Source organism: Scatophagus argus, chromosome 13, assembly GCF_020382885.2.
Source record: "Scatophagus argus isolate fScaArg1 chromosome 13, fScaArg1.pri, whole genome shotgun sequence".
Lineage (NCBI taxonomy): Eukaryota > Metazoa > Chordata > Actinopteri > Scatophagidae > Scatophagus > Scatophagus argus.
Window position 1 is genome coordinate 12,841,996 of NC_058505.1, and position 22,042 is coordinate 12,864,037.

The 22,042-nt window shown below is 41.4% G+C and overlaps 1 protein-coding gene across 6 annotated transcripts; it reads left to right on the forward strand.

Annotated features, from left to right (window-relative positions):
* On the forward strand, window positions 1-21,802 carry yeats2 (YEATS domain containing 2). 6 transcript variants are annotated; one of them, XM_046408655.1, is made up of 30 exons: window positions 1-203; window positions 642-747; window positions 871-968; window positions 1,148-1,240; window positions 1,337-1,570; window positions 1,696-1,814; window positions 2,427-2,588; window positions 4,088-4,199; window positions 4,729-4,773; window positions 4,875-5,043; window positions 5,232-5,474; window positions 6,736-6,903; window positions 7,889-7,980; window positions 8,714-8,899; window positions 9,036-9,264; window positions 9,381-9,539; window positions 10,665-10,801; window positions 11,670-11,816; window positions 12,776-12,988; window positions 14,199-14,571; window positions 14,704-14,838; window positions 15,310-15,441; window positions 15,749-15,899; window positions 16,221-16,297; window positions 16,401-16,480; window positions 17,467-17,671; window positions 18,165-18,400; window positions 18,559-18,633; window positions 18,853-18,926; window positions 20,456-21,802. In XM_046408655.1, the coding sequence occupies exons 2-30, from the start codon at window positions 648-650 to the stop codon at window positions 20,562-20,564; spliced, it is 4,353 nt and encodes a 1,450-aa protein (XP_046264611.1). In that variant the 5' UTR covers window positions 1-203; window positions 642-647; the 3' UTR covers window positions 20,565-21,802. The 6 variants fall into 6 exon arrangements, with proteins under 6 accessions (XP_046264611.1, XP_046264612.1, XP_046264608.1 ...); XM_046408656.1 differs by having other exon boundaries at window positions 193-324; XM_046408652.1 differs by lacking the exon at window positions 1-203 and adding an exon at window positions 323-431 and having other exon boundaries at window positions 15,313-15,441.
* Window positions 21,803-22,042: the final 240 nt, after the last annotated feature.

Consider the following 22,042-nt stretch of genomic DNA (forward strand, 5'->3'; position numbering starts at 1 on the left):
AGAATAGTGGTACCTGGTGGCTGTTTTGCTGAAATGCAAGGCTAACAGCACATTATTTAGCTTACTTGTCAGCCTCGAGATTTAGCAATTTGATTGAACACAAGTGTGCAAGATGAATACATCGTGACGCAAAGGATATGCTGTGACTGAAGTTAAACACACGCCTCACAAAGACACGTTGCTCCGCAGCTCAGGGCACTCCAGTAAGTTTGCATTTGAAACAGGCTGAATAGGTGGCTACAAGCGTGTGTTAACGTTAGCTGGATTAGCAAACAAGGATAGCAGTTGCTAACGTCCCAGTGCTACTGGCTGCACGCGCGACAGGCACGAATTTCTCAATCTGTTTGCGTAACATGAGGTAATGCTTTTGCTTAGTTTCACTGTAGGCTATGGTGTGGTCTCAAATACGGGACTGTTATGTAGAAACAGTGGTAGGTGTAAACGGTCTGCTAACCAACATTAGCATAACTAGCTAACTTGTCATTGCTACGGTAGCTGAAGGCAGCTGTATCTGTCCGCTTTCCTGCTAGCCGGCTAAATCGATGCTAAGTACAATCACAACTCCCCTTAGGAGCATGGGATCGAATAGCTAATCTTAGATGTTTTTCTATTAATTTTTCCTAATATTTTCTTCTTTACAGACAATCATGTCAGGAATTAAAAGGAAAATTGAAGGCAATGATCCCGACTATGAGGACATTTCGGTGGTCCGAAATAGTAAGAGAAGCAAAGCGGTTGAACAAAATGGTAAGTGAAGTTAATTCTCTGAATGCTGAGACAGCACACCTGCTTTACATGTTACGACAGCGATAAAGTAACTGTACTCAGGCGTTACCCGGTCTTTAATATTTGTTCATCCTGCTTTTTTAGCTCGAGAAGCAGCAGTACACAAGATTGATACCATCATCAGAGAGCAGTTTTCTATGGAGATGAAGAACAAGGAGCATGAGATAGATGTGATAAGTCAGGTATCTGGATGATACTGAAAAGCGTCTCTTTTTATTGTCAATATACTATATTTCGCTTGTTTTATGTCAGTAATACAGAAAAAAATGTGTTGCTACATAAAGCATCTTACAAAATTGTGTTCTTTGTGTGTAAAATCAAGAAGAACATTTTGGTTCATTATTTTTCCTTTATTTTGCAGCGACTCAATGAAGCCAGGAGGATGATGGACAAACTAAGGGCATGCATAGTGGCCAATTACTATGCCAGTGCTGGAATGTCAAGGCTCCCAGATGTAAATTCCCATATATTCATAATCAGACAGCTGTTAGCTGCTCTAAGGAGGTGGTATGGTACAGTATCAGCAACTACCATCTGCTCTGTGTCCTAGCATGCTCCCAAGAGTGACCCTGCTGTCCTGAACCATCCGGCCATTCGCCGGTTCTTGGAATCTCCATCCCGTTCTTCTTCCCCCCTCAACCAGGGCTCTGAGACTCCTTCTCAAGCTCACTCAGAGTCAGAATCCCTCTCACAGCAAGAAGAGGCAGCTGACAGGGATGGAGAAGGAGCCTGGAGAGAAGATGGCAGAGGGCAGGATCGCAGACCTGGACGCAATACAGGAAAGGTGAGTTGAACTCATAACTGATGCTGGATCATTGATCATTTAAGGAATGCAGATCAGGTATCAGCGTTGTTCTTGCATGTTTTTATCCTTCAACAAACCTGTTATGCTTCCATTATTAATCCTAGGATACATTTGGTGTGCCATCGTCCATTGGTGCAGAGCAAAGGGTGACATATCACACTACGGGAAATGAGGCCTCCAGACTCTATGCAAAGAAGACAATTGTAGTGGGGAATGTGTCAAAGTATGTAACCGAACTAAGCACAAGCTATACTCACTCAGTCATCTTTTTTACAAAGTATATTTTAGAGCATTTATATAGCACTTTTCTGTTCTCCTGACTCCTCAAAGCTCTTTACAATTCTTTCCTCATTCACCCATTAACACACATTCATACACTGATGGCCATGCAAGGTGCCAACCTGAGCATCAGGGGCGATACAGCACCGTGATATTTCTATGCTCAGCCATTCACACATACACTCACGCATCAAATTTGCCTTCTGTTTTTTTAAAGGCTGTGCACTGAAGAGTTCTCATGCTACAGTACATAGTTGTACACAACAGCAGTCACAGACATGTAATAAAAGATGAATGGAATTAGATGAAATTAAATTGCCCGAAATTGTCAGCTGATTTGTGATTTATTGTGTTTCATCTCTCTGAAAGGTTCTTTTTTAAAGCTGTGTTGAGGTGTTAACACAAAACTGTTCATGCATGGTTTATTTCTAATAATCTGTTTCAAATTGAACTTTCATTTGTGTTACTTGTATCAAACCAACTAATCGCTATACATTATATCTTACTGGTTGTGAATCCACTCTGTTTCTTTTTTACTCTTTGTCTTCATCCTCAGGTACATACCACCTGATAAGCGGGAAGAAAATGACCAGTCAACCCATAAGTGGATGGTGTACGTCAGGGGCTCCAGGAGGGAACCAAGCATCGACCATTTTGTAAAGAAAGTGTGGTTCTTCTTGCATCCCAGCTACAAACCGAACGACCTGGTGGAAGTCAGGTTTGTATTTATCTCTTTTTCTACATGTTTGAGACAGATGGTGTGTAAGAACATCATGCCCATTTGTTCTGATTTAGGCAGGACTCCTTTCTTGTTATAAAAATTAGCACCTGGGTGCTTATTTATCTGGTTTCCTCTAGACGTAACCTCATAAAACAGTAACAGTAGAACTAAGGAAGTAAGAGAGAAGACAAGCTTGTTCCAGTAAAGACTTGCCCTCACGGGGTTGTGTTGCCCATAGACACAATGTTTGCTTATGACCTTAGTTATTATTCTAGGTCAGTAGTTTGGCCCAGCTCTTTACATGCACAGATTTCCCAGCTGAAGCAAGTAAGGAATTAACTTTGGCTAATATCACCTGGATGTCTTCATCATCAGCTGACATTTAATTCAGGGCAACTTTAAGATCTGCCTCTGCCTATATTAACATTGTGTAACACAGACTCAGAAGTAAACAAAATGAAACTCTTTGAACAAATAGTGCCTCCTTGTGGATATTTAATGGTGCAAATCTTCCAGCCCAGTCCCCATCCGTTTTTTTTTGTCTCTTCCTGTGTGTGATACTTATTCCAGCTCAGTCTTGACGGGCGGTACTATATATGCAAGCTAAAAAAAGACATTCGTTGTCCAGATTGTAAACACATGTCATTAGGTGGTGTCTGTGACATCATAGCACAAATGAGTCAGTCTTGAAGTCAAGATCAACATGACTAATAGTGGGCACACCTACATCATACACACAGTGTAATCACTCAGAAAAACATGCATTCATGTGTTTAGGAGTCACTTTAAGGAACTTTTGGCCTCAGGTTCTGTGGTTAAGATGTCTCATTTTAGATCCTCTAAAAATGGCAAGGGATTTAAGTTTGCCCGTGGCTTCTGATTAAATGATCTCTTTCATCTGTTAGCACTTCTTATCCTTAGCTGTAGCCTCTTGGCTGTTTCATCTGACAAGGCGCTTTAGCAGCTGCTTATAAGCTCCCTCTGACTGAGTCTTCATTCCCTGTGAACCCCATACAGGCCCAGTGCTCTCTGCTGACTCTCGACACGGCCTGAATGTAAATGAAGGGATGAATAAAAGTAAAAAAAAAAAAAACATACAAAAGAACCTCCAGCACTCATGGGGTATGCTACTGCATAGTCATTATACACGTGCACATGCCCATGTAAATGCAAGCAGTCAAATTAGTGTATGTTATGTGGGGAAGAAAGCCTCAAACTTCAAAGAGGGAGCTCTTCAAGTCATTTATTTTAAGAGGTTAATAAGCCAGTCTGAATCAGAAACCAGAGTGTTTTAGTTTGTTTTTTTTTTTTTAACAAAGACATTGTGATGCATCCTCCAATTTTTTGCATAAGACTTTATTTCTTTTAAGTTTTAAATGTTTATTTTGCATTTCTGTTTTATTTGCGAGAGATGGGAAAAGGCAGAGAGAGAGAGGAAATGACATGCAGCAAAGGGCTTTGGTCTGGAATGACCTTCTGATTGTGTCTGTTCTCAGTGAGCCTCCCTTTCATTTAACACGTCGCGGTTGGGGTGAGTTTCCTGTCAGGATCCAGATCCACTTCAAAGACCCTCGCAACAAACGTATTGACATCATCCACCAGCTTAAGGTCAGACCAGATCAGAGACCGCATCACCACTCAAGCTTGTTTGTCTCTTCAGACTCAGACACAGTACTTTTCCACATACCGTTTTAACTGAAACTCTTATAGCCATCCTGATGTCTGTCATGTGCTTTGTGTTTCTGATAACTTCTGTACTGCCACTAGTAAAATGCAGATTAGATAATATTAAGCCGTTATTGTACCTTCAAGTAGTGATATAATGCGAAAGATTGAACTTAATAGGATCACATATTGTATGTATTATGTGGCAAAAGTCAAAACACAAGACAAGAAAATAAAACTGTAATAACAAGGCAAAGGAAAAGAACCAGTCTAGATAGTTAGTAGCTACATTACTGTCATTCCAACTTGATTGTAAAACCTCCTGAGAATTTAAAGTCATTTGATTTAATAATTATTATGAGCAAGCATCTATCATTTTATTGGACTTAACAACTCTGTTATCTGTTTCACTCTCGCTACTATCTAATCTGCCAGAAATCTTTATATTGATCTGTCTTTTCTTTTCTTACAGCTGGACAGAACATACACCGGGCTGCAGACACTTGGGGCAGAAACTGTAATTATAAATATTCATTCTGTTTCCTGCAGTGATTTTTTTTTTTTTAAAACCCTTTTTACCCTTAGCTTTACTCTGACGATGAGCTGTATTTGTTCCAGGTGGTTGATGTGGAGCTTCATAGGAACTCTCTTGGGGAAGACTACATCCCTCAGTCCTCATCCTCCAAGGTGACTCACAGAGCAGCCAGCCCCATGTTGGCCGCCTCACTGACCCAAAGTTGTGGGCGATCTAGTTCTCCCATCTCACATGATCCCAACACAGAGAAAGGTACCCGAGTCACACAGAAACATGTAACCTTTTAAACATGATTGAGATGTGATTAAACTTGTTTAGAATTGTCTTCCCCTAATCCGACTTGGACCAAGTTTAGTCTGGGTCTTGGTCACCCTTGAATGAAACTTTTTTTTTTCTATTTTTACATCTCAACTGAAACACACTTTTCCTTTTCTTTCTAGGTTTCATCAAAACAGAGATGGGGAGGTCTGCTGGTGGCCATAGCTCTGGCCTCACCGCCGGAGAACGCACACCAACCCGGCCCAAAGTTGGTGACAGGATCAGTCTGGGCTCCCATGGCAACTCAGCCTTCCAGCCGATCACAGCGAGCTGTAAGATTGTCCCACAGGGTCAACCACCAAGCCCTGCTGAGTCTCCTGGGAAATCGTTTCAACCAATTACTATGAGCTGTAAAATAGTTTCAGGTAAGATGTCTCCACCCAGTGGACTTTTCACTGCATTTCTCAAAAAAGCTTTTCTTAGCTTTGCATGCAGCCTTCTTTGTGAACAGTCATTTTGTAAAATTAGATTTTGCCTTTTATTTGATAATTTTGTTATGCCTGCTCAGTGTTTCCCCCATATGCACCTAGCAGTGGTGTCACACTGAAAAATTGATTGAGGAAAAAACTGGTGGATTATTTATTTATTTATTTTTTTTTTTGAGAGGACTGTCTGTTATATTGTTTGAAACTACTAAAGCTGTGTTTCATATCCAGGTCCGTCCACACACTTAGCATACAAACAACAAACGTAGAATTAATTTTGGTATTGCACTGTAATGTTATGGCAAATGCAATCACTTGATAGGCCATGTGTTTACTACGTGTTTACTTCTTTATCATATCTGTTAAGCCAACATTTGAAAGATCCATCAAGATATAAAGACAACAGTGAGACCTATTCGACGTTCACTGATTGTTTTATTATTCCTGGAGGTGAGGCTTTCTAGGTGAGGGCCACCATGATGCACAAAAGCTGTCAGTCGCAAAGACAACTGATTTTTGATGTTATGTATAATACAAACATTAATTCTGTAAGAAAATGAAAATATTAAATAGTAATACAATAATTTGGTCTAAATATATTTTCAAATATTTTTTTATGAAGTCCAGCCCCCCACACTGTCTGCGTAGGCACTTGAACAAATGTAAGAAGTGTAAGAAATTCTGACAGCCAACATCTAACTATCTTGATATTAAACTTAGAGTTCAAATATTCTCACTGTTTCTCTCATGTCTGTTGCACATTTTGTTTCCCTGATGCTCCTTCCTCACTTGGTGTAATTATGCAGTCATTGTTAGGAATGTGCTGTGCTCCTAAGATAGTGGCTTTTTTTCCTGCAGAAAATTTAAAGATATATCTACCTCATTTGACTTCTCTAAATCTGCGTCATATTTTGCTTTGTACCACAAGCCTAGCAGTGATGTCAGTCATTTACACATTCGTGTATCACATAGCATTTTCCATATATTTAGATTGTTATGGAGACATATAAAGTCTGTTAACCCCGAGCAAAGCGAGCACATTAGTTTCATTGTTGCCTGAGGGCTTCTAAAAGTTACGTCATAAATCGGATTTAGCATGTTGTTTCTCAAAGTATTTATATATTTGATAATTGTTATTAATTGTTCATTTGTGCTTAACAATTGGTTTATCTAATAGGTCATACTCTTTTCTGCCCCACAGGGTCTCCTATTTCTACCCCAAGCCACTCGCCGTTGCCTCGCACACCCACCACCTCCACCCCAGTTCACAGCAAGCAGAGCTCTTCATCGGTGCTCAACAATCCTTACATCATTGTTGACAAGCCAGGCCAGGTGATCAGCATGGCTTCCTCATCCGCCACCTCCACAGGTACATGTCTCCTACTCTGTGCCAAAGTGGTGCTCGGAAGTCAGAAGTGGACCTGCAGCGAAATCAACAAGCAGTGTCTGAGCCGCCCACATAGAATTTAAAAATGGCTGTGAGAATTGTACTGTATAGCGGAACAGATGATGAACAATACCCTGTAGACTCTTTCTCTATTTTGGTACTTCTTACTTGCTTGTCCTCTTTTACCCCCTTTGTACTTCCTCCTCTCCGTTCTCTCTTTTTCGTCCCCGTTTTGCACTCATGAAGTATGACGTGTGGTGAGCCAGCAGGATGGTTGCTGGATGAGAGGTTGCCATGGTGATTGAGCTGCTGTGTTTCATTGCCAGATTAAGAGGATGAGACCCCTTGCTCACATCAAGTTTTGTTTTTGTGTGTAGTTGCCCATAAAAAAGGCAGGATTGCGATTATCTGTAAAGATGATGGTTCACTCTCAGGCAAGGCAAGTGTGTACTTCACGTGTGTGTCACCCCATCATGGAGCAGAGTCATCTTGCCTCATCAAGGCTGTTGTATTCACTTCCTCACATCTGCAGCGTCAGTCCATATTCCATTTAGGAGCTCTTTCCCCTAGATTGTTCACTCTCTCAGCCTCTCCCACACTTTCTCCACAAAGGCACAGCTCAACCAGATCTGGCAGCAGGGCTAGAGTGCTAGTAAGTGATGTTTTATCAAGCTGGATGAGGTTGATGTGGGTGTTGTGGCTGACTCACCAATCCTGGGATAAAACTCATTTTAATGTGGTAGGTAAGGAACAAAACTTTAGCGGTGCTCAGCTTTGCACATAAATACAGCAGCCAAAGCTCGGCTTCAACACCCACGCTGAGTAATCCTGGCATGAAACTGTCACCTTGCACCACAATGGCCTTGATGTTGGTGGAAGGGATGGCAGGATCTGCAGTGAGACGTCACCGGTACACACATCTCCTCCATGACTTTTTGTGTGTGTTTTTGTGCAAATCACTCCACAGGAAGCCCGTCTGCCAAACCGTCTGCTACTCAAGGCACTCGTTCTCCAGCCCCCAAAGTTCACACTGGCACCTTCCTCTCCTCAGGGGTGAAGGTGAGTTACATAGAGTCTTAATGGTGTCGTCCAACATCGCTTTCTTTTTTTTTTTACTGATCTCTGATCTGTTCTCACCAATGTGAATATAGTCTGTCCCTGTAGTATCTGTATCTTTAACAAAGCAGGGTGGTATTAATAGTAGGCCAGAGTGCTATCTTCAGCAGATGTGAGCGCCTTGGCAAGCTATTTAAATGGGACATCACTCTGAAGATAGCATGGAGGAGGTTTGCAGAGAGAATTGCATGGTTTCTGTTTCACTCAGTGTCAATACTCTGCTTTAAAATCCTCCAACTCCCACATGCTCATCATCCCATTATTATCCACAAAGAATGAATTACAAATACTTTTGAAACTTCTGTTTTATCACAGTGGTGCTCTCTCTGGTTCAGATTGTCTGCTGCATCTGCTGTAGTACTAAAGGCCAGGGCTGATTGGGACAGATGGGGATTATAAAAACATATCTCCGTAATGAATAAATGATGATGCTGATTTTTCCAGAATCTGTTGAGCAACACATTACTGCTCACTCCTTTGCTATGTGTAGCCTGTTGGAAAAAAAACAAGGTGAACCTAATTTAATAGTTAAAATAGATCATATTATTCACTATATTATGCAGTTTAATTGACACCAGTTATAACACCTTTAGCATTTACAACCTGCTGTGGTTTTAAGGCAGTGTAACCTTTCTGTTAAAATTATTCTCTCCCTGTGCACTCAATTTATGTGCAGGTGATTATCAAGCAGGAGCCAGGGGAAGTTTCATCACAACAGCAGCAGATGGTTTCCACAGTAACGAGCCAGCAGCAACCTGCTGCTACATCAGCACACCAGTTTGTCGCAGTGAAGGGAGGTCACATGATCTCCATGTCGGCACAGAAACAGGCAGGAGTGGCCACAGGGGCCACAACTAGCAAGGTCAGTCTCTTACATATACCCACACCCCCTTACACAAAAGTACATCAGTCATTCATATGTTAATAGTGATGTAATACATATGTGTTGTCAAATGTTCTAGTTACTCAGAAGCTACACTGCTTGCTCTCGTTTGTAGATGTTAGGCATTCCTGTCAGCTCAGCACTTCAGTCCGCAGTCAAACAGGTGGCTATCAGCAGTGGACAGATTCTGGTTGCCAAGGGCAACTCTTCTGTCTCCAAGGTGGTGGGCGGGAAGCAGGTTTTGGCTCAGGGAGTTGCTAAAGCCATCGTCAGTGGAGCCAGCGGCATCTCTGGTCAACAGGCTGCTGCCAAGGCAGCTGGAGGTTCCAGTGGCAAGAGTGGAGGTCAGAGTTCACACACTTGCAAATGGACATGATGCACATACCAGTCATTGCACGATTATTATACAGTATAGTTTCACAGGTGGGTTAGCATTTGTTCTCTCTGTGTATGTCTTTAGTGATGGCTACTCTTCAGTTGCCAGCCAACAACTTGGCCAATCTGGCCAATTTGCCTCCAGGCACCAAACTGTACCTGACCACCAACAGTAAGAACCCCTCTGGGAAGGGCAAGCTGCTTCTCATCCCACAAGGAGCTATCCTAAGAGCCTCCAGTGCAAGTAAGACATGCTACATCGTATATTCATCTATTATATTCATCTTACAACTATTGACAAAAGAAATCAACATTGGTTAATAGTCCTTTAGCCATGCCCTCTTCTCTACTTCAAACAAGACACTCTCCCTTCAACCTCTTGGAGATTCTTTGACTGTGGCAGCTAAACACATACCATGAACGTGCAGATAACTCTATGGGGTTATTAAGATGGGCTTGTTGGAAACTTGAAGGGCCTCATATACTCTTACAGACACACCTAATAAATGGGTAAAGACTCTTTAGCGTACATCAACAACACAACAAGGCCACAGCCAACATGGTAAACTAAAAGTTATCAATACAAACTGGGCACATATATGGTGATTTAATGCCTAAGTGAGTGCAAAAAGCCTGATGATAGTTCAGTGTCTCTTTATGTGCACAACACATTATTTTTAGCAGGCTTGTAATAGCATATATTGCAATGTTTTATTAATGTAATTTTGTTTTCCTTTTGTGCCTCTTACATGGACATTTGAGAATGGCGGCTTTGGGAATGGTTTAGGACTAACTGAAACTGATACACGAGTGTGTAGGTGACTCAGTGTCCGGGGAAAATGTCAAGGCGAAAGTGATTTTGCCAGGACACTAAGTCCTGGCAAAATCACTTTCGTCTTGACATTTTCCTCCACATGCCTCAAGCTGTAGGCAGCTGTATTAAAAATGTTGTTGCTCTCGGCTCATCACAAAGTTTGGGCAAAAGTAAAGAAACCCACTTCTAAAGAAACTTACAGACTTTGGCTGCTACACTGCCTTCTGAACAGTGAGTCAGTCCTTGTCATATTTTTCTTTCAGCAGTTTATTTAATGTGCACTACCAGCTAGAATCCTTCACACAGCACACTTCCTGTCAAATAAATTGATATAAGAGTTTCAGCAGCACCCTGCATTTTATCTAAAATACATATTTCACTGCAGTAAACCCATATTACTCTGTATAGCTCTCCTTCAGAATCATATGTCTGAGTAAAATGTGCTTTTTTCGAAATAACTTAATGAATAGAAGATGAGCTGAAATTGCGGATAAAGAATAACAGAATTGTTTATCAGATTTCAGACTGATGTTTATTTGGCTCTCTGTAATTTAGGTCAGCAGTCCCAGAGCAGCTCGTCAGCGAGCGCTGGGGGCTCTCAGACCTCCTCCTCCTCCTCACCCTCTTCATCTTCGAGCAGCCTGCCTTCCAACCTCTCCTACACATCCTATATCCTTAAACAGACCCCACAGGTGGGTAGAAACACAGTTCCGCTATAATACAAACCTCAAAGATGTACACTCTCTTGTAAAAATCTTTGATATCTTTTGTGTCGTTGTGGATTCTTATTTTTATTCATCAGAGTATCAGTATATATTTGCTGGCATAATTGCTAGCAGTGTTAGAAGAAGTCTGTAGGACCCTGAAGGTGCTTTTACATTATACATTTAATACTCATCACAACAGTTCCATAAAAAAACTGACTTCTGATTTTCTTTAGCATGATAGGGTTTGCATGCACACTCTCCAAATAGGGTTTCTTTTCCTTTTGTATGCTCTTAATTAGTCACATTCCTTAAAGCAGCATTGACCCTGCAGGCAGCTTTGGAGCAGTGCTGTCTGTGCATTTAGCCAACAGCACATAATCTCTTAGTCTTCAGAGGTTTCCATCTACAATCTGACTCTCTTACTTATAATGATCAGTCTTCAAGATTAAAAGTCTTTTCTATTTTTGCGAATGTCCTTAAATATTATATGAATATTGCCTTAAACATCTAAAGAATTATTGCGTACACACACGCTCTAGTTACAAGCTAAAGGGATGATGAACTGATTTCAGAGAAGACTAATTGAATTTTATTATGTGAGCTATTAAAATATATAAAACTTGAAACGGTAGATGTAATAGATGCATTTGACCTTACCTATCTTACCTTGCACATTATGAAAATGTACTGTGCTACATAATATGAGTTACATGATAGTCTCAGCTGTTAGATTGCTCTTAAAAGGATCTGCTAATTTTGTGTAGTTTACATAGCATGATTCATTGTGATGGTCTTAATTCAAAGCGGTGTGTTTTTCACCATATCCATAACTGTGATTTTCCATTTTATGCAGGGCACGTTTCTTGTTGGCCAGCCAGCGCAGGGTTCAGGGAAGCAGGGAGGTTCCAGTTCGGCAGGTCACGCAGCATCGTCCCCTGCAGCTGTTAGCCAGCAGGCCATCCGGGTAACAGCTGGACAGAAAGCAGCCATCCTGGCTCAGGTCAGCACGGGTAACAGTACTGAAGTCGGGGCTTTACTGTATCCTCAACAGGGTCTGACAGTTATGTGCCACTTCATTGTTTCATAAGCACTAACAGCCCAGTTTTGGTAGAGTTCAACACAGTGAGCGCTGTCTGATATTAACTGTCTTCTGTTTGGGGTATAAATCACTTAGGATCTCTCAAGATGTTTCTTCCCACTGCTCCACTTCTCTTTGTGGCTCTCTTAACTTTGACAGTATGTGATGTTACATGTGTTACAGGTTAAACTCATGGTAGAAGAGCTTTCCTATTTAATACTGTCTTTGGCAATCATATGTTAATAGAAAGCAATTTATTTTTAATTTGGTCGCCATCATGGTCCTTTAAAGTGATCACAGGAAATCCTATTAGATAGTCACACACATCACACAACATGCCCATTTTTTTTCTTCTCCTCTAATTCACCTGATTTCTAAAATGCTCTTCTTGCTTGCCCCCATCAGTAAACTTGATTCGATGTCTGATCTCATCCAATTTCAGATGCTTCGTTTAAACAAGCACCATTGTGGTTCAAGGCAAATTAAGATGATATAATCACTGTATGTATGTACATACAAACTGTATGTATGAAATACTGCAGGATATGCAGTAGACCTGAAACTTTTACCATTCAAACCAGACTGCCTGTCATGTGTAATAATCCCATTGTAGGCTTACAAGGGCTGCCATGTAACAACATTAGTGCTGATTCATAAACTTGTACTATAGATAAAATGCTATACTGTGCATATAGTGCCATATGTCTGGAAAGAAAAAACATTTTTTAATTCATTGTGGTTATTAATCTTTTGCCCACCGCACTTGTTTCTTTGCCAGTTGAGGGATGTTCATATATACTGTAGTTTATGGAATGTAATTGAATGTTTGTTCTTAGTTTCAGAGCCTTCATTCAGCTTGGTGATTTCTATGATTTCTACAGGTGGTGGGTAGTTCCCAGGGTGCACAGGTGAAGCTGTCTGATGGCTCTGTTAAGACTGTAACCGCTGCGGCAGCGGGCCACTTGTCCAAGCCAGGGACAACCACACTGAGGATGACAGGCGGAGTCATCACTGCTGCTAGCTCCACCCCCAGCTCTGTCAGCGCTGTAGCATCAGCAGCAGCAGCAGCCAGCCAACAGCAGGCTAGTTTCACAGTAATCATATTCTTCTGTTTTATTCTACCTGACAGCTGGTTTGAAAAGGAAAAAAGAGCAGTTACATTAATTCATTTGAAGCATTTTATCATAAGCTTGAAATCTTTTCAAGTAGTCCAGATTGCCCAACTAGTTAAATTTGAACCAAATCCGGTTTAATATTTCATATTTAACAAGTTACACATAATGGGTTAGAGGATAAGGATCATTATTTTTATGGTGAAGTTAGGTGCTTTTGTATAAGGAATAATCCAAGTTGATGACTTTTCATTGTTTTAAATCTTGTGCAAGTTGTGCAAATGTTCTGGTGATTTGCCACTGCAGTATTAATTCATGGAAAACCGTGTGAGTGCAGTAGCAAGGTCAGTGTTGTATTTGTCAGAGAGAGCAGAGTATTCAGATGGTGTGTGAAAAGCCCTAAGCAGTTCATCAGCAGCAGTCTGGGTTTGTGTGATTACAGCTTCAGAGTCAGTGGCCAGGCCTCATTAATTTGACAAATGGAAATGCAGAAAAAGACTTCCTGGAGCCTCCAACGCACAAATACAAATAATGTATACAGTATGTAACAGAGGAAAACACTCTAGAGATGTTGATGCAAATACAAAAGAGGAATACATTGTTGCTTTTCTACTTTTGGAAAAACAGCCCTTTCAATACTGAATTATGAGGAACCTTTGTGAGAGGAACATAGAAACAGAAACAAAGAGAAAAGGAGTCTTTTGTCTCAGAATTCCATAAAACCGGTGACCTGATCAGCATGTGTCTCTCTGGGAGTTGCATGGCACTAGATAACAAACATGATCACATCAGAAAAAGGACTGTTAACACCAACTCTGAAGTCCTGCCACGCTGAATTTTATTTCGGCACACACATACTCTCCTTCTCCCTTCTACACACCTGTGTGTGTTTTGAAATTGATTTGTCACGTTGATAATTGCCTTCATGCAACTACAGTAACTTTGAGATGTTTTGCACCGTAAAATGTTTTTCTACACCTTCCCTTGTCACCAAAATAAGCAAATGTATTTGAGATTAATTTACAAAATAGATTATTGAAAGTGTTGTACAGACTTGAATATCACAGTTTGTCACCACAACAGTAGTAGGAAGGTAAAACTCAGTCAAGACTCTATGTCTCTGCTGTACAGTTGCTTAGTTGACCGATGAAAGAGAATAAAGGACCGCGGTGTTTCTGTGCCCTCGATGCAGGCTGGCGATGCTGGGAAGTCTGCGTCTCAGCACCACTCGCTCCTGGTGGCAGCCAACCAAGCAGCAGTAATCAGTGCCGCTAAGAGTGCCAGTGCTGCAGCTGGAAGCAGCCTGTCGAAGACGGCTGTGGCCACCTTGGTCAAGGGTGCTGGCGGCTCTGCCACAATGACGAAAAGTTCTGCGGCGTCTACTGGAGCTGTGGTTACAGTTGCCAAAAGTATGGCCAACATGCCCGTCATCAGCATGTCCAAAGGTGCAGGTGTTGGGACTGTGGTGGGTATGCCCAAAAGCAGCGGCACATCGCTGGTCACCGCAGCTTCGTTAGTTAGCGGAGTAACAGCAGGAGGAGGGAAGACGGGTGCTACTTTGTCAGGTATGCCGAGACAAACGTCAAGCTTTATCACCCAGTTTAAGTCTGTGTACAAGTCAGCCAATTTGAACAAATCCAGTATAGGTCCAGTCACAAATGGCCCTTCCTCTGGAATGAATTGGGTTTTGTGTCCAGGTATGCTGAAGATCCACTCTGGGGGTTCCAGCTCCCAGCAGACGGTCTTAACCATCCCTGCCAACCAGCTCAAGCAGCTGGGGGTTGGCACTGGGTCTGGAGGGCTGCAGACCATACTCATGCCAGTTGGAAAAGGTAAGTATGCCTGAGAAGTGCCCACTGAAACTCCAGCACAACGAGCCCCATCACTAGTTCATATGAAGAGTCTTTTATAACCAAATAAAAAGTCTGCCTTCCAGATAGAAAAGTTCTATACTCAAGCTGAAAAATGTAACTCGCTTTATAGAGTTAAAAGAGTAGATTAAAGTCAGTTGCAAGGGCTTTTGAATAAAACATGAATCCGTATTGACTTTGATTGCATTGTGGGTGTTACTTTTTTTTTTTTGTTGTTTACATGTTTCTGAAGAACATATGTTGAAATACACCCCATTGTGTTCTGACAATGTGTTTCAATACTTATGACTGCACTGTGAGTCATGCTATAGATTCTCCTCTCTATGTAGTAAACCATCTTCATCCCTTCTCATTTTTCATCTCACTGTTAAGCCTATTACCAAATGAGCCATTGATCCATCCTGTGTGTGTGTGTGTTTCTTTTGTGTATAGTAGTATGTAAAGGCCCAGTCTCCAGTACTGCTTCCTCCTCCTTCTCCACCACCCCAGGAGCAGCTGGAGCTGGAGCCTCCCCAAGTCCTGCCTGCCAGGCGTCCCCCTCCCTTGCTCTGCCTCTGGCACAAGGTGAGAAGGGTCCATCGACACTCCACCACCCACTCTTCTCTCATTTTTTTCCCTCTTTTGTTCCCAACATACATTTTTTCCCCCACTCTGTCAAGGTTTTGGAAAGTAGTGGAAAGAAAATACAGAGTTTTCGTACTGATACCAAAAAGAAGCTTTTTTAATGCCTTGTTTTCCAAATTGCGTTGTAGTTTTACTTTATTTATATTTTGATTATATCACTCTTCTCAAATGCATCAGTGTCAGATACAAACAACAACGCTGAGCTTGAACCTCAAACTAATAGCATGGATGTATTGCTTTGCCACAGTGAAGACAGAGCCAGGTGCTGGCACAGCTGTCACAGCTGGAGCATCACCCCCTGTGACTGCTGCCATCCCCAATTCTGTCCATGTTGCCTCTGCATCCACCGCAGTCAAGCAGGAACAAGGAGCAGATAATTCAGCACATGACCTCATCAAGTAAGAACAAGTCATGTCTTACATTAGCTTTCTGCACAGATTCATAGAAGGATAAATAATTTATTGTTTGTTAAATAGAGAGGTGCAAGTGCAGAAACAGACACTGAGTCATCACAGTGAAAATGTGTTTTTATGTGTGCTGAATGAACCACCAGAAGTGTTAACATCTCCATTTAGAACTTGCTTAAGACGGTAAAGAATAGTGTGGCTTTATTCATTTAAACTGTCATATAGCTTTTTTTAGAAAACTTTATCTTCATGGCATTCATTTAAGCGAATGTATTCTGGCAGTACACCTGAAACTTGTGATTCCCCTCTCAGCACTGAACACATAGAGACCATGATGCAGCTGCTGACAGCCGTGGTGAAGAAGTTCCCTCTGATTGTACCAGATAAGAGTGAGTGAGCTTGCTAGAAAAGAAACTCCATGTATTAAAACAGACTGGAAGCCACACTGGGTTTTGTCACACTGTTTAATTTTTTGTTTGCTTCTTTGTGTAGCTGAAGACTCCCATCCATTCTGTGCCTCCTCAACAGAACAGTATTATTCCTGGAATATTGGCAAGCGCCGAGCATCAGAGGTGACTTTGTGTGCATGATGATGAATGCTGTACATAACCTCAGCTTTCACATCATTATAAAGCCTCAGTGGTTTCAAACTGCTGCTCTACATTGGAGATGTTCTCATGTATTAGTCCTTTAAGTCAGTTTTCCATTATCAGTTGTGAGTATTTGCTGCTTTTCTTTCATTTGCAGACACCGTGTTGGACATTAGGAAATTGTGATTTTTTTTATTTTTTTTTTTATTCACAGTTTCCTGTGGAAAAAAAAAAGTCACAAACAGTTTTTCATTCTATAGACTGATTATGTAACCCACTGATTGGGAGAAATATTCATCTGATTGATTGAAAGTGGAATTAATTGTTAAATGCATCCGTGCTCTCTCTGCCTTTGTTGAACATTATTGGCTGTATCTTCGGAGCATCACAAAGAAAAAGCTGTCACTTTTTTGGGGGGGATTAAGTGTTACACTGAATACGTTTCACTCTCCACTTAATAGCAGTTACTCTCCAGAATCCAGGGTGAGGGCGTCTGTATGTTTGTGATAATTTGCATTGTTTGCAGTTTTGTTGTCTGTGTAATCTGTCTCTGTGCTTGGTGCTGGGCCCCTGACTCAGCAAGCTTTTTGCTTGCCTCATGTCTCCCTATCAATCTGGTCAGATGTGTATCTCTGCCTGGCTGTCTCCTCTCATCTCTTCCTAATGGTTCCTCAGTAGCTCATACAGACCAGCCCATGTCTTCAGCTGTCTGTTCTCTGCTACATAAGGCTCTAAGATGAGCTCATATGTGGATATTTATATCCACAGGTCACTAATTTACTTAGTGAACAGGGCACCCAAAGGACATCATTTAACAGTACAAGAACAGGGGTCGGTAGGTTGCAGGGTAGTCTTTACTGGCCCAGAAAGGTTGTAGGTGCCCAAATTTATGCACATTAAGTCTTTGCAGTCACAAAATGATGCCTAATGTACAGTTTTACCTGATAGATTTTGTCATGTCTGTGTAGCTTCAGCGAGCGGTGGCAGTAAAGCGGGTTGTCCAGGATGTGTTGGACCGCTCGCCCCGTCTGCAGGCCCTCACCCCCCCAAAGACCAGAGAGGTGGTGCAGTGGTGCCGGCACAGGGGCTACACACCACCTGACCTTGAGCCCCAGCGCAAGAACGACGACGAGTCCATCGAGGACATCCTCACACAGATAGACAACGAGCCTGGTGAGTTTGTGTGTGTGGTTTTGTTGCATAGCTTGTACATTTTCAGCAGCACAAAGTGGATCAATATTTTCCCTTCAGGGTTGCATGTGTGGGTGTAGCTCTGTAGTTACCAGTTGGTCTAATAATGTGTTTTGCAGTCTGGTTGCATGTGAGGGTGGCTGATGTGCAGCCCCACTGTTTTTTTGTTCAGCTGTGTCATTTTATTCACGGCAAGCTCTCGTTAATTCTGCCTTTTGTCTCTAAAAGGTGAGACACGAGGCTGCTTAGCTCAGGCAGTCACACACTCGACTGGTTCAGAAAACATTCACAACTTGCACAAATATCTTGATTCGTAATTGTCAGATTGTTGAACTGGTAACAAAAGCAAATCTCTGATAAGCAGCTACACATCATACTGCTGAGTGAAATACTGATGCAGCTGCCATTTCTGCTTCGCTAGAACACAGCTGCTTGTGAAATGATGTGTCAAATGTGCATGTCAATCTGTCCACAGAGTGCCCAACGACTCTGAGTAGCTGCGAGGAGCTGGTGCTACGGCTGGAGCAGATGCAAGCTCTGCTGAAAACTGAACCGGAGGAGGCAGACGACGAAATAGTCGACATCATCACTGTGACTCCTCCCTGCCAGAAACTAAAGGTCAAAGAGGAGGAGCAAGAGGCTGACACGGAGCCCAAGTTCTTCCTGGGCCCCTGCATGTCTGCTCAGTTTGTCAGCGAAACATCTCAGCAGGTCAGGAGCCTCTCTGGAGGATTTGGAAGTGCAAATGCGGGCAGAGTTGACACATTTATCCAAAAACAACTTGTTTTTGTGCTGCTTTTTAGTAACTGAATTTTTAACGAGAAGAATTACTTTCCGTGTTTATATGGTTACCCCTTCGTCTCTCTCAGATCGGGATAACCTTCCAGCCAGTTGAGGTGGAGAAGAATGTGTTCGCTCCAGTAGTGGAAGCCATGATTCTGAAGGTCGGTCACCAAACAGACCAGAACAAGATTAAAAAAAAAAAAAAAAAAAAAAAGAGAAAAGTTGGTCACATACAGTAGCTCATCTTTGCCTCAACAAACCCTTGACTAGAATGATGAATTTACAGTATGTAGAAAATTTACTCTGTCATGGTATTGCGTGAGAGAGTGAATTTTTTGTGCCTAACTCTGTGTGTGCGTGTGTGTGTATACACACTACAGGCAACTGAACAGTTTGCCAGTGACATCCTGAGAGAAGCTCTGGCTGGGGCCTATGCCAAATCCCCTCAGAACAGGTCAGCCTCTGTGTTTTTTTTCTCTTTCTCTCTTGCCAACATGCAACCTGCTTTCTGCTCCATTTTTCGCTTCATTCAGTTTATATATAGAGCTTGTTCAAACTACCAGTGTGCTACCCAGGTATTATCTATTATGATTATATATTTTTTAGTAATTGTTTCAGGACATTATTGAAATACAGAAGTGACATCATTTAGATGATCATTTACATAATGAATGAAGTTTTTCTTTGCTGCCTCTGACACAATACTGTAGAAACACTGTATGGGCTAAATGTTTTGCCTGTTTCTTGGTGTTAGATTATATTTTTTCTCTTGTCAGCAAACAACATAAAAACATCAAAACTATCCTGAAGTTAATCTACTGCCAAGTATTTTCTCTGTATTGCAGTCGATTTATCTCATTATTTTGTGCCGTAGAACTCTGTAGAACGCTGTTGTCCACAAAGAATTAAAATGCATCAGTGACTTTTATGATCAAGATTAAGATTAAGATTTCCTTTATTGTCCCGCAATGGGGAAATTCACATTGTTACAGCAGCGAAGTGGATAGTGACAAACAGAGGTAGGCATCTATAATAAACCATTTATGTAAGTGAAAGAATAGTAATATAATATAAAACACTATGTACAAAAGAAATCAACAAACAACACACAACAACATATACCAACACAATAGCAGCAGTTGCACATAGGCTAATAGATTGCACAGTGGAATAGTGAATTATTGCACATCCTTATTATTATAATTATTGCAATAGTACCATTGCACTTGATGATGTCATTATTATGGTGAACGTGGGAAATGCAGTTTATGCTGCCCTACTGCTGTAATCTTTCCTAAAGACCCAAAAATGTATTAATCCGCAGCTGAAAGTAGTTCCAAACTTTATCACTATTTCTTCTCATTTGAGTTAATTGAAAAACTACATTGGAGTTATAAGATTTATTTCTTTATTAGAATCAAATGGGCTGTAAGTCTGAGCTATGACAGTGCCAGGACACCTGAAAGTATTGAACGGCAGACTCATTGTTGGTTTTGCTTTTTTCATGGGATTTGTTGACAGTAAGAAAAAACATTTAGAATAAAGCCAGCCTTACCCTTTAAAAGTTTCATTGCTGTTAATGTAAAGGAATCCAATGACTGCGTTTGCCCCAATGAGATCACTTACCAAAGATGTATGATATGAAATTATGATTACTTATTAAGTTATGATTTCTGTCATTACCACAAGTTAGAAAAGGATTATTCAAAATTCAGTTACTTTACAAGGGTTTTTTAAACATAGAAGCGTGTGTTTTGTGCTTCAGTTGCCTGTTTATTTTGTTTCTGGAGCCAGTGCATTTCTATTATTTGTTGAGACATCAGTAGATTCTGTACCTGCAGAGAGTATTTTGTGTTTTGTTCCTGTTGCATGATGTAAGACAGCTGAGACCTCAGTTAATGACAGAAAGCCATAAGTATTCAGAAAGCAGCTAGTGATTTCTCACACGGGCTAAACTCGTCTTTGTAACATTGGGGTTCACAGGGCTCCAAGAGAGATCACAACCATGAACATCCACCAGGCGGTCAGTAGCATCCCCACCTGTGACTTCCTCACCAACACGTGCATGGGCTCCCTGTGTAAGGACAACTGAGGCACAACCAGAATGACATCGACTGGTAACCGGCACATACAGAGAAGAGAGGACTGTGTGAGCTGCTGGTTATGACGGAGAGACTCCACACTTGGATGTAGTCCTGTTGCCTCAGGTTGAGCAGTAACACCTAATGTAGTGTATTCATTAAGTTGATCGTGTAAGGGCTCAGCTTGCTTCGCTCGGCAGCCGCCCAGCAGCACAGTAACAAATGTTTCTAATACTCTGGGTATATTGTAACATTTTAGTCCTAATGTATCTAGAGAAGTGGCATTGTGGGACTCGTGTTATTTGATTATGAGAGGCTGTCGTGCTCTCACTTACCTCATAACAAGATTATTTTAACGATGAAGTGTTTCCTGCCAGGCAGTCAGTTGGTCGTCAGGGAAATGGAGCCTGAGTGACTTACTCAGGAGTGACTAAATGATGAGCATCAGTCACCTGTCCCCCTTCATCATTCTTCATCTTGCTGTCACGTCGGCTGAACTGGGAATAAGATTAACTTCACCAGCAGAGACGAAGCACAGATTTACAGCAAGTTGGAAACTCTAATGAACATCCGAGTGTTAGAATTCTCTGTCAGTTTGGTAGTAAAGTCTGGTGGGTAGTTTGGACAAAACAGCGATTATCTGTCATTGCAAACATCCTTTGTTGTATTTCATTGTTACCTGGCAGGTCCTTGCCATAGGCTGTTTTCTGCTCTTCAGAAGCGGCAACTGATTCATGTTTGTCATTTTTCATCAGATTTGCTACTGTCATTAAGAACTGAAAGCCACCCCTCACGATACTTATTTCCTCTCCTGCACCAACCAGGTTTGATAGCCAATTGAAAGTGCTTTTAATTGTTTAACCATGTCATGTAATGTACACACAGTGTGTATGACCAATATGAAATAGCTGGTGTTTTCAAATCTTGTTTTATTTTTTTATCCTGCGAGCAGTAGTGAGTGAGTGTGTGTGTGTGTGTGTGTGTGTGTGTGTGTGTGTGTGTGTATGAATATATGGATGGTAGTCATCACAAAATGGCAATGAATTTGATGGGACGTTATTGCTCATGTGTGTTCCCTCAGCTGATGTGGTGTTGGCAGTTCTGTGTCGTGGAGCTTTGTATCATGTTAAAAAGAGGACTGGATGAGTGGAAGTGTTTGGCCTGACCAAATTAGTTTAGGAGACGCCCCGATGTTTCAGTGTAAACCAAAAATATAATCAATATTCTTGTAATAAACAAAGAAACTGAATTATTTCTTGCAAACATGTCTCGTGTTTGACATTTTTGTTTCCCGATTAACACAGTCAGGATGTATTGCGGACGGAGGTTAGCTCTTATGCAATTGAGCCAAGCTGGTAACTTTCATTTTATCTGGTCAGGTTTTGACTTATTTTGAGATTTGTATTGCCCTAACATGATGGAGGTGGAGACTGATTTTTTTTTCTGTCTTTCCAGAAACAATCTCAGTTTCTCTATCCTCAGACCTCGT